This window comes from Strix aluco, chromosome 1, assembly GCF_031877795.1.
Source record: "Strix aluco isolate bStrAlu1 chromosome 1, bStrAlu1.hap1, whole genome shotgun sequence".
NCBI classification, from domain to species: Eukaryota; Metazoa; Chordata; class Aves; order Strigiformes; family Strigidae; genus Strix; species Strix aluco.
Window position 1 is genome coordinate 57,968,468 of NC_133931.1, and position 17,076 is coordinate 57,985,543.

General features: G+C 42.8%; 1 protein-coding gene across 4 annotated transcripts; it reads left to right on the forward strand.

Annotated features, from left to right (window-relative positions):
* Positions 1 to 108: 108 nt before the first annotated feature.
* Positions 109 to 16,104, forward strand: CIDEA (cell death inducing DFFA like effector a). Of its 4 annotated transcripts, XR_012623045.1 has the most exons (6): positions 109 to 271; positions 4,273 to 4,429; positions 4,618 to 4,764; positions 6,978 to 7,159; positions 10,354 to 14,142; positions 15,632 to 16,104. XR_012623045.1 is itself a non-coding variant. In XM_074822227.1 (5 exons), exons 1-5 carry the CDS (start codon positions 234 to 236, stop codon positions 10,484 to 10,486), a joined length of 657 nt encoding a protein of 218 aa, XP_074678328.1. In that variant the 5' UTR covers positions 109 to 233; the 3' UTR covers positions 10,487 to 16,104. The 4 variants fall into 4 exon arrangements, 3 of the variants coding, with proteins under 3 accessions (XP_074678328.1, XP_074678343.1, XP_074678354.1); XM_074822227.1 differs by having other exon boundaries at positions 10,354 to 16,104; XM_074822242.1 differs by lacking the exon at positions 10,354 to 14,142.
* Positions 16,105 to 17,076: the final 972 nt, after the last annotated feature.

A 17,076-nucleotide genomic window follows, 5' to 3' on the forward strand; every position in this document is an offset into this window, starting at 1 on the left:
GCACCCGTTATTACATCCCCGCCGCTGACAACATTTGTGCTGCGGACAAGCCTTAAACTCGGCTGAGGCTGGGCGCTGCCGGGACAAGCCGCTTAGGGCGGGATGTCGCAGCAGTGCAGCCCCCCGGGGCCGCCGCGGGGGAAGGACGGGACGGGCGCGGAGGGGCCGCCCCGCCGCGGGGAGGAGCGCGGCCCGCACCACTTAAGCGGCGCGGCCCCACGGCCGGGCTGGCCATGGAGGCGGCGCGGGACTACGTGGGCTCGCTGGTGCGGTGAGTGCGGGGATCCCCCGGCACCCCCGAACGCCGGGCGGCCGCCGCCGCCTCCTCCCGCCCCGCTGATCCCGGCAGCCGCTCCGGGGGGAGGCTCGGGAAGAGCCGGGTCTGGAGGACGCTCTTGGCGGGCTCCCGCCCGTCAGGAGTGAAGGGCCGTGTGAGGGCGTGGGGAGGGGGCGGTGAAAGCCTTCGGGCAACGCTCTCGCAGCCCTTCTTGCCTCGGAGGAGGCTCCCGGCTGCTGAGGGAGCGCGAGCAGGAGCCTGGCGGCTTTCCCGCCTCTCCGAGGTGTGGTGGCAGGGACGCGCTCGGCAGTGGCGGAGCGACGGGCTTGTGCTAGGCGTGGAGCCTCCCTCGGGGTAGTTAGGAGCCGCTTGTAGGCAGTGACATGACCGCGACTCCTGGCCTCCGTTCACATCTCGGGTGCGCTAATCACACCCGTAAAGGTATAGGTCTGTACGCCACTCAAACGCATCAGCTCCTAGCTGCGCTTCCGACATCTCCACAGTTTTAGCAGGGAAACCAGGTCAGTAATCTGGTCGAACCCGAACTCTCCTGACTAATTTCTGACTTTATTTCCTTTTCCCTTTGCTGTTACTGCCGTTTGTCTGTGAACTCTGACCTAAAAATCAAACCGTGCCGTATTCTGAAGCCACTCGTGTTGTGCAATGTTGGTTTTTCTGAGTGAGACTGAAGACCATTGCACCACATTCTTAGGCAAACATACGAGGCATATTGCAAACAAATATAGAGTGAAATATATGTACGGGGCTCAAAGCAGGCTTTTTTAATCCCCAGTTTCTCCTCAAAAAAAATTAAATCATCTGTCCCACCAGCCTTGATGCTACACTGAAGGCTTGGGGCATGTCTGCGAGTCCCTTTCTATCAGGTTGTAGTTATAGAAAACAAACTGGACAAGATGCCAAAGTTTGAAGATATTTGCTCTTTCAATTATATTTTTGTGTTTTCCACTGACATAGGATCCCTCTCTCCTTTAGGGAAGAGCTAGGACTTGATGCTTTTGACTTTCAGGAATAATAAAAAATAGTGGAGTTGTGTCTATCTAACATGTCGCTCAACTTCATAGTAAAGCTGACTGAACCTTAGTATGTTCCTTTCCTCTCCACTGCATGTTTCCTGACCTAGCTTGATCAGCTTTTAATAGGAAATTATTTTTGGTAACTCCAATCTTAGTAGAGGATTCCCTGCATCGGGAATCAGTTTGCCTGGTTTCTGAGGACAGTTGCAGCAGAAATGGCTCTTTCGAGGAGCCCTGTATGTAAGCTGGCCTGTTTGAGTCTGTGGCCCTTGTGTGTCAAAGAAACAACAAAAAACCAAGCTTTCAGCAACAGGCCCAGAAATGGAAGGATTCATACTCTGCGTGGCTTTTTTTCAATCACACTGGCCTTTGTTTCCTAGTACATCCTGTTAACTGAAATCTCAGCCTGCGCTGGAGCCCAGACTCACTGCTTCATAAACGGACTTAGTTTAAAGATGATGTTGACTGGTTTTATTGAAATAGAGGTGAAACGGCATCAATGTTAAATAACTCCCTAAGACTTGGACTCCTGTTAAGTGACTGTCTGGTGGAGCTAATGAAAGTCCTTGTTTATTAATCTGTTTGCTTTGTTTTGGTTTTTTTCTCTGACTTTTTACATCAGCTAGAACTAGGCAGCAGTGTGAGATGATTGATCTTGAATCCTGAAGAAACTTCTGCTCAGAGCTGCAAAATATGGCTTGTATAGTTGGCTGTGCTAATGCCTTGAGGTGAAGCCTGTTAGCTCAAGTCCAGCCCATGAGATGTGCTCCTAACACTTTTCTTTCTGTATCAGGATGTATGTTTGTTTTGGCTTTTCTCCTTTTGTGAATGTCAACTTGGCTTAAGTAATGGGAAAGAAAACTGTTCAACAGGACTGGTATTTTCTGTCCTAGCAAAAAAAAAATCTTGGCAGTACAGTTGTATATACTACTCAAGTAACTATTCTATGGGCTAGTTTTCAAATGTGTGAGAGGGAACGGGATGTAACAAGCTCTGAAAGTGTTCTCTTGAATCCTGAGCATTGCACTTCCTTGCATCGGGGTGCCCTGTGGAGTCAGCAGCCCCGGGGTAGATGAGTAGGCTTCATATCTGAGGAAATGCTCGAGTGATTCAGAATGGGAGCTGCCCATGGACCGGTGGGGTGATTGGGGAACTATTATTAACTTAGTGAAGAGATTAACAAACACGCCCTGTCCTAACACACTTCCCTTCTGTGGATCCTCAGTGCCTTTGTCAGTGCTACTCGGTCACCTTGTCGTCCTCCCTGGTCTCTCCAGGAGGAAAGTGCTTATTAGCTGTTTGATTTGAAATAGTGCCTGTCTCCCGAAAACCATATTGACTGCTCATCCTCACCAGCTTTATTACAGGAAGGAGAGAGATTTCCACCCGCCCTGTGTGTATATACTCAAAACTGTTGAAAGACAGGGACCTAGTGTTTAGACAACACTACCAAGAAGGTATTAGCTTGAGCTAGAATAAAACTGTTGAACATCCATCCCCCTCCTTTCAAAAAATAAAAGCTCCAACAATGCTGCTGAGTTTTTGAGGAAGGTAAACTTTGGTGTACAGAGGAAAGGCAATAGCTCAAAGTTCTATAGAAGAGCAGTTCAGAATGAGGGCAGGAAATAAATTAATTGCTGAAACTCTATCTGGCCAGTCACAAAAATTACTTTCTAGGCCTCCAAAAAATATGCTTAAAGACCAGTTAAGAGGTTTGGAAAGGACTGTTATTCTCCCAGGTCAGCGTGCACTTGCACAAAAGGTGTGACTGGGACATTATTAGTCGAGTATACTGTTTCATCGTTGTTCTAGGAATTCCTGTATTCACTCTCTGGCTGCAGAAAGAGACTGCCAGTTCACCCCCCCTCTGTGAAAGTGTCTGAGAATAGATTTTCCTACATAAAGTTGACCTTTTACACCTATGTGGGAGAACAAAACAGGGCTGCATTCCTTTCCCAGCCCTGTGCAATTCAGTATTAAGGAGCAAAAGTTATACAAAGGTAAAGTCTAGGAAAATATCGTCTCCCTTTGAAAGATCAGTCCTTTCCAGGTGTCATGCAGAGGGCAATTTTTGGCAACCTGGCTATTGAATTAACCAATAGAATTTGGCAGCAGTATCTGTCACTAGATGTAGATAGGAGCAGGTCTGTACCTTGATGTGGGAGTAGGCAGTTACCAGTGTTAGGCACTCAGTTCACCTAAGGGAACCTAAACAGTTACTATTAAAACATGTGGTTGCCCAGGAAAATTTAAAACCTCTTTCTAAAAGTGAATTCTCCTCCTCTCTGGCAGCCTGTTCCAACACCATGCATTTATGTATTTTGATCTTAATTTTCATTTCATTTTACTTTTTTTGATACGTTGGGGCACAAACAAGTCTTATTTTGTGATTTTTTTCAAAATTAGATTAAGTTTTACAGGCTGTAGATATTATTTACAAGACTGTTTGGAAGTCAAGCATAACTATGGAAAAGCTCCCCTCGTGTTTTGATGCTAGGTGTTTTGAATATGGATAATATGTTCAGTGTTCCTAAAGCAAACTTGTACCTTAAATAGTTGAAAGTAGTCTTGTGTGTTATCTCTTTGACTGTTGATCTTGCAGGTAAAGAGAATGATCTGAGTGGCTGAATGCAGTAAGAGCTGCTGCCTTTCTAATTCAGTGTTACAACCTGTCAGCCCCACTGTAATCATGACCTTGACATCAGCTGAGCTAGAGGTGGCCCACATCTCCTTGAAATGTTTTTAATTTTAGTGTTTTCAAATCTTGCTGGCAAGAGAAAGTTCAGAGACAACATGTCTGTAGGGCTATTAGTAGTATTTAGTTTTGAAAGCAAGCTTCATGAGTCTAATGTGACCTATGAATTATACTCATATAATGTGCTTTCTTCACTGAACTCAACAGTCTTCCTCCTTCTCACAGTACTTGACTATTTTTATAACTATGCTGATTTTTTGTCTTAGATCTTTGGTATCCGTGGGAGCATCTGTGGGAGCAGTAACAAAACAGACCCTGTTCCCTCCTCTCATGCCTGCAGGCCGACCTTTCCGTGTGTCGAATGCCTCCCGGAGCAGCCGGAAAGGAATTGTTGCAAGCAGTCTGCAAGAGCTCATCAGCAAGGTATAGCAAACATTCCACTCTGACTGAAACTTATAGTGAAGTACAGTATCCCAGAAAGGCAACCCACAGACTCTTGTTCTTCTAAAAATCATTACTGGGGAAGTTCAGGAGAATATATTACATAAGCAAGTCTTAATATGAAATGATGGGCCCTCCTCTGACTGCTAAAGTCTACTGGTTTTTTGCAGACTTTAGATGCCTTCCTTATATCTGCTGGAATAGCGACTCTGGTTTTGGAGGAAGATGGCACAGTTGTGGACACAGAAGAGTTCTTCAGGTCTCTGGATGATAATACACACTTCATGGTCCTAGAAAAAGGACAGAAATGGACACAAGTAAGTGTTGACTGCTTCTCTCACTTGAATAGAAGTGGATGGAACAATGTCTGTGGCTGCTAAAATTGCTGGAAAGAGGGGAGAAGAGGAAGAAACTTTCCCTAAAGAAGGGAAGGTATCAACTCCTTGTTGAGCCTTCCTGGATGAGAAATCAAGTTGGTTTGGTTTTGGGGGTTTTTTGGGGTTTTTTTTGTGCCTTGCTTGGACATAGAACTGTTGGCAAAGGTCTGCCAGGAATTCAAATGAAACATTAAAACTTAAAAGAAGTATAGGGGAAACTCCCTGCTTTTGGAGAGGCTCAAAAATAACCTTGTTCTTGAGCCTTTTTGTAACAAAGAAAATTAGGACTTTGACTGCATGAAGTTAAAAATACAAAGTCTTTAAAGGTTAGCCCAAATTAAGCAATGTAAAACAAGTTTGCCTTGTGAATGCAGTAATGGTTTAGTGAAGGTTAGAAAAATGCCTGTGTTTAATCTTGCAAACAGATAAAAATTGTCATCAAAACCTAGAGTTAGTCTACATGCTTCAAGGTATTTTAAGAACTGTTAAGATCGGCCGGCTTTAGCCTTCTAATCGTATCAACTCAATGTCCAGTTTGTGGTTTTGTGGAGGAATAGTCATCTGTATGTTAATAAGATGGAGTCAAACTCCTAACTGTCTTTCCATGAAATGGTTGTTGCTAGAAAGCTGGCATCAAAATTTCTTCTACTGGCTGCAGAGCTAGCTGAGGAGCTCTTAAGCAGGCCTACCGTTTTTCTGTTTGTACATGGATGGCTCAGTTGTGTGGTCCCATTTTCTCTGTCTCCTGTTGCCATGTGGGTGGTTTGTACATTCTTTTTCCCCATGATACATCCCTGGCTTATCAACCTGCTGAATATGGGCTATGAACTCCAAGAGCAGAAAAGAAGTTGCAGCCAGGGTATGACTCCACCTTGCTCCTTTCCCCTGTGTCCTGTGTGGCAGGGCAGCAGCACAAGTTTGAATGCTGCCCCCCTTCAGGATGTGCTGAATGACAGCAGAAGGACTGCTGCAGCTTCACAAATTGTCACAAATCAGCACAAGCTCTGTCAAGCTTTATCCAAATATTCTGGATGCTAATGGGAGTGGGATATGCTACCAAGCATACCAACTACTTGTACATGTCCAAAACTGTTGCTGATAGTGGGCCCTGCTGCTGGAGCTCGGAGGCTATCGAAGTAAAACAGGCGTAAAATTGCTGGCTAATGATATACTACAGTGTTTAACTTGGTCTGGCTTATCATGGCCCTGTCTGAGTGCTGGGGTGACAAGTACAAAAAGGCCCAGTCTTACACAACTTTATTGCTTCATTTAGCATGCAAAAAACAGCTTGGCAGCTGCTAAGTCATTAACCTTGAGCGGAATGTGCTGAGCAGAGTATCCCATGTATCCACTAGATGTCCCTGTAAATACGGGTTTTCTTTATTATTTTCTTTTTTTTTTTTTTTTTCCTTAAAGCAAATGATCCTGAAAGCATCACTGTCAGCCCTGAGTCAGACAAGGGCTACTTTCAATAAAAGAGGCTGGATTTGAGATGGAAGATCACTTCACATGCTTCTCCTTTGCTTTTTCTCTTAAAAACTCAGTACTAAACCCTAGGCCTAATCAGTAGTCGTCCCTCCCTGTGTTACTTTTTTTCGTAGGAAGAGAGAGAGGTGTTATGAGCCAGGATTCAAAATGAGGACCTAACTTTTCATGGATGTCATCTCTGCAGCTATCTCTGAGAGCTCATCAGTATTGTGTTCCTTCCTAAATGGAAGGACCTAATGTCATCCTGGTTATTTGGTGGCCTGATTGTGTGGACTAACTGCTGCCTCAGCTAGCAGATGGAGCATACCAGGATAATGAAATGGCAGGAACACTGTCCAGTGGCATTACCTGTGGCTTCAGTATACTCTGAAGCAGAATCTGTATTACAGGAAAGAAATACTCAGGAGGTGCTATGTCACTCTAGAAATTCTGTGTCTGTCTAGAATAGCTTCACAAGCCTGGTCAGGACTTGAACAAAATTACATGGGCTACAGACTTCCTTTTCTCTGTGCTAATGCTTTTAATTCTAGTTTAGAATTGATTGAGGACTAGCCCCAAGACTGGAATAAGCAAGCTGGTTCTAAAGAGCTGTGCTGTTAATGGTTGTATTGTTGTAGTTTTCTGGCGCATGCTACAAGCTGTCTCTCTCCCTCTTTTTAAATTAGACAAGAAATGGCGTAGCTACTGTGAGACAAAAGAAGAAAATGGGAGTAGCTAACATCACGTTTGATCTGTACAAGCTGAACCCTAAGGATTTTATTGGCTGCTTAAACATCAAGGCAACCTTCTATGAGATCTACTCTGTCTCATATGACATCAAATGTATGGGAGCAAAAAGTGTACTGCGGTAAGTATGTTTCCACTACTGATCAGGCATATGTGTTAATGTAAAATCTGTGTTTGCTTATTGGTTCTGTGAAGCAGGTATGTTTATAAACTTAGTATTTTTATTAATTCTTACTGGCCAATATGGTGAATCTTCCTTTGTAAGGTGGATAGCTGATCTGTAAAAACTTACTGTAGCTTTTTATGGTGGAATCTTAAATTTCCCCCAAGGCAATAATCTTATCAGCTTGTATTTACTGCAAGGGTGTAAGTACAATCTCTTTGTTTTCCTGAATTTCCCCAGATTTCTTTGACTTGTTTGAAGAATGCAGGAGGCTGAGGGAGAAGACTCTTTGAAGGGGGGACTTCAAGGGGATGAAATGAGAGGAATTTGAGATCTAAGGGCAGAACTCTCAAAGCTTGCTCAGGCTTTGCAATACCTGGCTGCCAAATTCACTGCCTGAGCTACATGGAGGCAAAGAGAAATTAAAGAAATATGACAGTCTCTGCTGTCTTAATGTGAATTTGTCTTCTGTAATTAAGACTGTGCGATGTCACTGTTTTTAAGCCAACTGGTCTCCAAGCAAATTAATGGTGCCTAACAAGGACCACTGTCTCCTGCAGGGACTAGTCTATGGTAGGTTGTGAGTTTGGTGGAACTGGCTGTTGAGACAATGCTGTCTTATGCAGGGGCAAAATAATGCCCGTCCTGTCCACTGCTTTCAACAGTGTGTTGAAAGTCTGTGCATTGTCCAAACCAGCTGTGTCCTGCCCTGGTTGAAGAAGACTTCTTCTGAGTTCAGACACCTTCACAGAGGTGCCATACTTTGACAGCTGTTTAAACTGCAGCCCTGAGTTTCTCTACCTGACCTTTCAAATTCTGGCTGAGACACAACAGTGTAGTGTTGCTGCATTTTATTACTTGAGGACCAGATCTGCTCTGTACAGAGCACGGATGTATATACCCTAAGTGAGGTTTTTCCTTCCCCTGAGCAACCTGTAGTCTTTAGTTTGAAGTCTTCAAATAGTCCCTCCTATCATGATGCAGGTATTAAGCATTGTAATGCTAATCTTGTTCCCTGTCTTTCAGTCTGGCTGACCTCTCCAGGTCTACTTAAGTGGTCCCTTGCTTAATCTTTCAGGCTACAGCTGGTGTGACTGTAGATGAGTTGTCTCTCTGGTCATGCTGCAGTGATTATCCAGCTATATCTTATGCCCACCTGTAGTACTGGCTTCATTAGGGTTTCTTCAAAGCAAAGGTTTGCCCTTGAACAGCTGCACTCCTCCGGTTCCTATGTTTGTCAAGTCTCTTGAGCCAGAAGAAACTCTGATTTCTGGCTATCTGCAATGGAGATGAGTATCGGCATTGTAACTTTCACTGCTACGGAGAGTTCGAAGTAACAGTTCTGCCTCTCCGCCAACACAGAGCAGCTGTTGAGAAAGAAGTGGTGCTGGCAAACAGCTGAAGTAGCTGTGGAGTTCTTCCGGAAGCACTGTTATGTTACAGAGTTGAGCTGTAAGGGAAGCGCCAGTGTCAGGGTGGGAAAATAGTCCGCTAGAAAAGAACAGGGGTGACAGAAGAGATAACCTTGGGTACTCTTGAACACAACAGTGAGATGGCCTGTCTCAACTTGCTGTTGAAATTGGAGACAGACAATGTTAGGTTCTTGGTGTAGTCACTCTGCTAATGAGATCCACATTGCGAACTCTGATGCCCTCTCCCTGAGCCCACCTGTGGAGTGTGAAGGGAAAGGACTTTAAAATGCTGCAGTTGTTCATCAGTGGGAGGGGCTTGAAGCCTGCCAGATCTGATTAGTGCATTTCCCCTAACGATTTCTCTCTGTAGTGTCCAACCGAAGGATCAAATGTCCAGTTCAACAAATAACTTGCTCCATGGCTTAAGTGACAACTGCTCTCGCGTGCAAGTGACACACTGCAGCTGCTCAAAAGCTCGGTACCAGGTGCAGCTTTCTTTACAACTGTAAAGCTCCTCAGCCTGTACTATCTGGTGGAGGGAAGGACATACTGAAATGACATATGTATAGGAAGCATGAATAAGGGTATCGTGCTTTTTAAAGGCTTCCCAGTCTCTAAGTACAGGGTATTCTACTGTTTTGAAGCATTGAATTTTGACTGCAAAGCTTCTTTCATCACAATGGAAAAAAAATTAATTTGTAGGAAGAAGACTTGCCTTTGCTAGAGCTCAAAGGAGAAGGGAATAGCAGCAGAGGGTTCACACCTGCATGTTTTTTCAGACACGAATTCAGAAAATCTTCCCCCTTTTTTTGCAGAAGAGAAAGGCTGATCTGGTTTCTGCATCTTCAGAAACTGAACCCTTTCTAGTTTTGGAATGTGTTCCCGTTCTTGTGTACCACTTCCCCCATGCCTCAACTTCATACTTGTGAGGGCCTACTTAACTTTTGGGGGATGAGGCTTCAATATAGCTCTTAGTACTGATGTCCATGTTGTTTTTTGGAGAATGGAAGGAAGTCACTGCTATAACTTGACTAAATGACCATTCAAATATAGTGGTCTCTGTTCCCATGCGATCCTGTGGTGATCCACAGTTTATACTATAGACCTCTGCATACCTGATCTTAGTTTGTGGATGTGTACTGATTCTCACGCAGTATTATGTATTTGAATGCTGATACTTTCTAAATCATTAAAAACTAGAATAGTTGTGAATTGAGAATTCTTAAGGCTTCCAGCTTGGACAGCATTAATTCGCCTGGCTTCACTTGTTTTGCTGTTGGGCATCCACTGTAGTGTGATTGTTCAGCTTCAGACCTAATCAAGTTTGATCTGTAGCTTGGAGATCTATGCACTGTTGTATTAGTGAATGGCCTAAAGGTGAGACAGGAGGTGAATTCATGCTGCAGGAATGCTGCTGGGCTCCCAGACAAAGTTGTCTTCAGTGGTGCTCTGGTAGTTTGAGTGATAGCTTTGCAGGAGGCCTGTAAATGTCTAACAGGATGACAGCCTTTGTTAAATGTGTTTTCTGGTTCTGCCATCATGTCAATAGTTTTCTGTTAATCGATGGCCACAGAAGTATTTTTTCTAAAGAAGGTATAAAAATGACCTGCTTCTCAGAAATGAGAAGGAATGAGAGAGTTCTTAAATATCCTAAAGGTGTTGCAGGTGGGGGAGAAAGGGGTAATGTCATCCTGCTGGTGATTTTCTTATTTTTTTTTAAACAAATGGCTTTTCTTCTAGGAAGGTGCTTCAGCTAATGTCCCACGCAGCACAAATAGCTGGACAGTTTCTTCTCTATACTGGAACATATATGTTGCAGTTGATGGGTGAATATGATGAAGATGGCACGTGTACAAGATCAAGGCGGGAGTAGTGAGCACAGCTGCACTTCTGATATCAGATCCTTTTGCTTAAAGACATTCTCTTGCCCAGTTTTGATTGTAATGAGTAAGGGGATGTCCACTGATGTGAACTAACATTTTTCCCATTTGGGAATGCTTGTAGGCCTTAGTCATAAAATAAGTTTGGTGTTCACAGGCTCTTAACACAGCAAAATAATGGGTGCCTAATGTCTGAGAATTTGGCAAAAGGAGAGAGGGCAGGTTTTTTGCCCCAGCAACTCAAAACGGAGAATAAGTATACTTGGAAACTTGCACGCTTTGTGACCAGTGGAATATTTCTTGCACTGATCAAAACATAGTTCTATTGGGTTTTTTCATGGCTGTCTACTTGCCTTCTGAACAGACTGGGCTCCAAGGTGGGGGCAGGGGGGCTGTTTTTTGGTTTTAATCTATAACAATGCTGGTATTAGTACCCAATTGTCATTGAGGTACAAAAGGGTGAAGTGTACTTATTTACTCCTGCTAACAATGGAACTACCCAATACAACTGAATCCTGGTTCAGTGACTGACTACACTCATGAAGTCTAATTGGAGGAAGTGCAACTAATAAGCAGAAGCTTAAAACTTATCTTTACTTCCCTGAAAACAAGTAAAAACATTTAATTATAATTCTTTACATTTTTCTTCAAATCTACAGAACATTCAGGTTAGTATAGCTCATAACTGTTGAAGAACCTGTTATATTTCTTTAATGGGTCTGATGTCTAGTTCTGCCTGAAGTGTTGAATAATTTGCCATAGTTTTATGAACATGGCTTACAAGTAACCTGCTGAAGCTTCCCTCAGAGGTTAAACCATCCCTTCTGTAATTTTTACTGGTCAGTTACAAGATGACACTACATCCCAAGTTGTACTTGAGGTACATGTAAGAGATGCTGGATTTTGATGCCCCTGTGTTCAGGGGAGAGCAGCAGAATGCTATCTAGTCTTGTGTGACATATGTATGCTCTAAGCTGGATATTTGCTGTTTCATAGTCTCCCAAGACAAGCTGTATTAAAGGGCAGAGTTTTTAATCCTTAGAATTGTCCATAATGTTTTCTACAGTTTAGTGAACTGCTAGTATGACCAGCCTCCAGTAAGCTTTTTCTCAACAGTGTAGGAAACTGGAAAACTAGCAGTGTTAGGCATCTTGTGTCAAAATACAAACTCGTGTTGCTGAAGGGAAAAAGCCCACCTTTGGTTGTTCATAGGTGTGGCTTTTCAGGTTTTAATTTGCTTGCTCATGAAGAATTGTAGTAAGTTATGTTTCTGTTTAATACTGAAAGCTGTTAGGAACAGCAGATACAGGTAAATGCCTCTTACCTGGCAGGAGGTGCCACCTAGGAAGAGAAGCTCTGGTGACAGAGTGAATGAGTGGGGCAGGGGAAGAAAGCAGTGAGAGCAAAAGGGAAAAGACCAATGTGGACCCCCCCAGTGCTTGCCGTGCCTCTGCTGAGACAGGAATCCATTAACTGTGTGCATCAACTGCACTGATCAGTTGGAGGAAAACCTAATCTGCTAAAAGAGGAGCAGTGGGCTGAAAAGACCATCATGGTTGGGGGGACCTATTCTGGCCTGTCAGCTGGGTCTGCTCACAAATATGTCACTAATATGTAGGAAATTGCTCTCACTTTTACCTGCAAATTTCACCTTCATATCCTTATTTTTGCCTTCCCTTTATGGATGTGACTTAGCCAGCTGGAGCTGCATCTTTCAAATCACTGTTGTGATGAAAAGCAGCCTAAATCCAAGTGTTAAAGGGACTGATGGACCCAAGTTCAGTATGTTTCCGCCCGTCTCTTCAGTAATGGTATTACAAATAAGTGGACAGCTAAGAAAAACCCTGGGTTTTTTCCCCAATTTCTGTTGTTTCCCATTTACTTCTAAGTGTTTGCTGGAGGAGGGGGAAGAGCACACTGCTCCAGACAAGAGGAGAGCTGGTTCCTTCCTAATTTCTCACAGGGAAGAATGCCTGTAGGTTGCAGCACTGTCAGGTTTCCTTCAGAATAAACAAACAATTCTGAGTAATGAGAAAGAGATTCTATTAAAATGGAAGCTTTATACTTCATCTGTATTGTTCTTGACAACACCCACCCCCCCCAAGTGATTGTTGCCATGATATAACTGTTGGCCAAAGTTTTTCTACCCCTAACCAGTTCCTATGAAGGAACTGCATTTAACTGATGCAGTGCAAGAACTTTGCCATTAATTCTTTCAGCTTTTAAGGACCATTTATTCTATTAAAACAAGCATACCTCTTGAAAGCAAACTCTGTGTAATGCTCCTAAGAATATTTATGTTGCTAAGGGTGAGAGCGCCAAGAATAAAAAAAAAAAAGCCACAACAACTTGCATAGTTCAATATTGCTTTGTGTGAATTGCCTCTTCAACATCTGTAATACAAAATCTTTTGGAAGTCTGAACCGTGCAGATCTCAGATTCCAGCCTTCTACAGCCAGAGGCAATTGTTGCTGAACTAACACTCCATAGTTTCTGATGGCACTGAGAACCTAACATGCTCTAAAGTATGAATTTGCAGTGTTTTGGAGCAGCTGCTGCCTTGACAGCTTAATACTTAAAACTTGAGCTGCTGAAGGTCATGTGAGCTGCAAAGTCTCCATCTCAGAGCATGTCCCTCTAACTCAACATGCAAACAAAGTAACTCATCTTTGTTATTTCTCAAAATGGGAGGAGTGTCTTGGAAGTTGTGTCTGAAATTGTTTCATTGCTTCCGAATCTGGGTTTTGCCACAGGCTTAGTATTTGGGGGATGATATTTACTACTGTACCAACTTCTTTCCAGAGATAAAGTTTTGGCTTTGGGTCAAACCGGAGGATTTTGTCATTCTCTGAGTTGGAACCAGTTTGATTTTTTTTTTTTTTTTTGACAAACTGCTTAGGAAGCATACATTTTACTTCAGCTGTATGTGGTACACAACAAAGAACAACTTCAGCATTATCTGCCTTTCAGAAAATTATATAGAAGTGGTGTACAATATCTAGCAAGAGACAGAAAAACTAAAAGGACAGGCTCTTAACTGCAGGTATGTAGAGAAGCAGCTAGCTTTTCTACTTGACATTTTAGCTTTAGTTTTACTTTCCATAAACTCAGCTAATCTACACTTGTTACTGTTGCAGTCAAGGCTGGTAGCAGTGACCTGTCAAGGTGTGAAACACATTTACTGCCTCCTTGCTTGCACTGGCCCTTTTTGCTTGTTGCTTTGCATCACTTACTAACAATGCACCAAGTCATACTCTCTAGTTACCAAAAAAGGAATTTTCACTGAAGTACTTGATCTTGTTGACTCAGGCACTGTTCATGTTCTGCAGGCAAAACAAAGTTGGTCTCTTCATGACTAGAAAGAAGAATCTAGTCACTTTTTTGTGTGTGTAATTTATCATTACTTCATGTCCTTCCTTTAATAAACCTGTGAAGTTGTTGCTTTCTTGCAGCTTCCTATTCTTTCAGGAGAAATAGGATTACAAGCTCTTCTGTCCAGGGGAAGAGGAAAAGGCAGTCTAAATTCCTTAGACCATTTGGAATATGCTCTAGGAAACATCCTGAATCCCTTCCCTACAGAGAAGGGAAGGATCAAGAAAGGAAAAGAGGACTCTGAGCTGGAAGTTTTTTCAGTACAGTGAGTAGAGAGGTAGGTGTTAACAATTCAGGAAATGTTGGTAATTCTGAATACTAACTGTGAAGATAACTACATATGATTATTGTAACTGACTATAATTATAACTCAGAATCATTTCAGCAGGCTTCTTTATGAGATAGCACTTGAACTAAAGGCACAAGCTTCTTAAACACAAAGTTTAAAAGCAAAGTGCAAAGTATATTTTTGACTTGATGCCTCAAGTTTTACTGGAGTATTAATGTGATTAACACCACTTCAGTTATGTATTACTAAGTATCCTTGTGGGGTTTAGAGTTTATCACTGCTTTTTCTAACTTACCTTGTCATATATGAGGTTAAGATATTTATAAACATGTGGATTGCTAAGGGAAAAGATAGCATTTTACCACTTCACAATTTTCAAGCTCAGTAGTTTAACTTGCTGTGAAATTTGAGATGGATGAGAATTATGTGTCAGTGATGGCAATATTTTCTGATTGTGTGGTGCCAATTATAAGAAACACTGTCCGTGAATAAATAAAATCAAATGGTGGCTTTGGATGTCATTTCTATTAATTTCCAGAATAACTTATTCCTGAAATAATAATGAATGTTAATGGTCTGGCACAGGCAGTTTCCAAATGCTGGACTGCAGTAGTGAAGTAGCTGAATACTATTATGTGGCTCTGAACTCTTAACTCTTTACTGCTGACTCACTTTCTGGCCTCAGAGAAACTGTGCGGACTGTGTTTCCTGTCATATGAAAGGAATGTCTTGCTCCATCTTTTACCAAAGCTGCAAAAGACTACAGAGTACTGGAGATGGAAAGCTTTGGCAATCTCTGGTTTTCACTAAATACTGTAAGGATCAAGGGCCTCTTATAATGCCTCATGAAAACTTCCTGCAGTCATTTACCTGCAGATACAGTAGTACACATTTGATTGCAGGGAAATATATTTTGCTAAACTCAATTCATTAGATTTGTCTAGTTCAGGGTTAACTGAATCTTCAGGAAAAATAGCATGCAAGTGGGATCAGTCTCCTGCACTTCTCTGTAATAAGTACATCCTGTACTCAGTTTAAGGGTGTTTTGCGGATCTTGACTATTGAGCAGTTACCCTCTTGTGGGAGAACCAAGGTCTGATTTCTTGCTGTGGAAAAGCTCCAAATAGCACTGTATTGGGTTTAGTTGGCAGTGGGGGGTGGAGGGGTGCTGTGGGGGTGACCTCTGTGAGTAGAGACCAGGGGCTGCCTCTGCCTTGTGCAGAGCTGCTTCCAGCTGGCTCCAAAATGAACCCACCATTGCCCAAAGATGAGCACTTCAGCCAAGTTGGTGGTGCCTCTGTGAAAACATTTTTAAAAGGGTAAAAAACGCTGTGCAGCAGCTGTGAGAGGACTGAGAAAAATGTGAGCGAAACAGTCCTGCAGACACCAAGGTCAGAAAAGGAGGGGGAGGAGATGCCACAGGTGCCAGAGCAGAGCTTCCCTGTGGCCAGTGGTGAAGCAAGTTGTCCCCCTGCAGCCCATGGAGGACCACACTGGAGAAGATACCCACACTGCAGCCCATGAAGCACCCCACTCCACAGCGGGTGAACATGCCTTGAAGGAAGCTGCAGCCTGTGGAGAGCCCATGCATGAGAAGGCTCCTGGCAAGAGAGGACTCCATGCAGGAGCAGGATTTCTGGCAGAATCTGTGGCCTGTGGGGGACCCACACTGAAGAGTGGTTCCTGAAGGACTGTATCATGTGGGATGACCCATGCTGGAGCAGAGGAAGAGTATGAGAAGGAAGGAGCAGCAGAGAGGAGCTGCTGTGAACTGATCATGACCCCCATTCCCCTGCCCAGCTTGGGGCCAGGGAGAGGAGGTAGAAGAGTTGGGAGTGAAGGAGTGAAGTTGAGCTTGGGAACAAGAGGGGCGTGGGGAGAAGGTGGTTTTAGTTTTATCTTTGTTTCTCTCTATTTTTAATTGACAATAAAATAATCTTCCTGAGCTGAGTCTGTTTTTCTGGTGTCAGTAATTGGTGAGTGATCTTCCTGTCTTTATCTTGACCCACAAGCTTTTTCATCTTATTTTCTCCCTATGTCCTGTTGAGGAGACTGAATGAGAGATCAGCTTGGTGGGCACCTGGCAGCCAGCCAAGGTTAATCCACCACAAGCACAAAACATGAAAAGTAAAAATAAGCAGAAAACAAGCTGTCTGTGATATAGATGACCAGTAAATTTGGAAACAAATATTTTGGAGTGTTTTCTGAACAGCTTTTCACAGCTGTGTTTGCGGAGATGAAATCCAGGTATACACAAGACAGGGTTAATATTTTCAGTTGTCATGATACAAACTATTTACTAACCTCAATCTCAAGCATGGTTGTTCTAAGGTCACCCATCAGTCTGAATCATTAGTAGGCCCCACCCCTAATGTGTTCTTGGTTAGGCATATTTATTAATAAATATTAATTATCACTTGAAAGAGAACATTGAAATAGTACTGTTAGTTGTTTTATAAAACAGCTAATGAAATGTACCACTAGAAATATAGTATGTCTTAATAGACTCTAGAATCAGGATAATGCATTCTGTGCAGTTCCAACATAAAAAGTTGATTGATCATCAGTTTTATTAAAAGTCTGCTTTAATAATCAGCATACGTTATGTATAGATTAGGTTTGGGTTTTTTTAAGTAATGTAACTTGTCACATGTTGGTTGTGATTCTGTTGTGTGTTTAAAGAAAAAAAAAAAGCTTAGATCCTCAGACAACAGTAGCTTAATGATGTGGGTAGTCAGTCTGTTACAGACCCAGAGAAATCTCAGACATCTAAGAAGTCCTTTAAAGTCAGGTATAATTATTTCTGACACATTTTGTAATTACACTGTGAAGTCCATAATCCTTTATGTTAAAAGCACTTCTAATTACAAAGCATTTTCCCTTGCATAGGTATGTGACTTGGTTTGCTGCTGCTCTTTATTA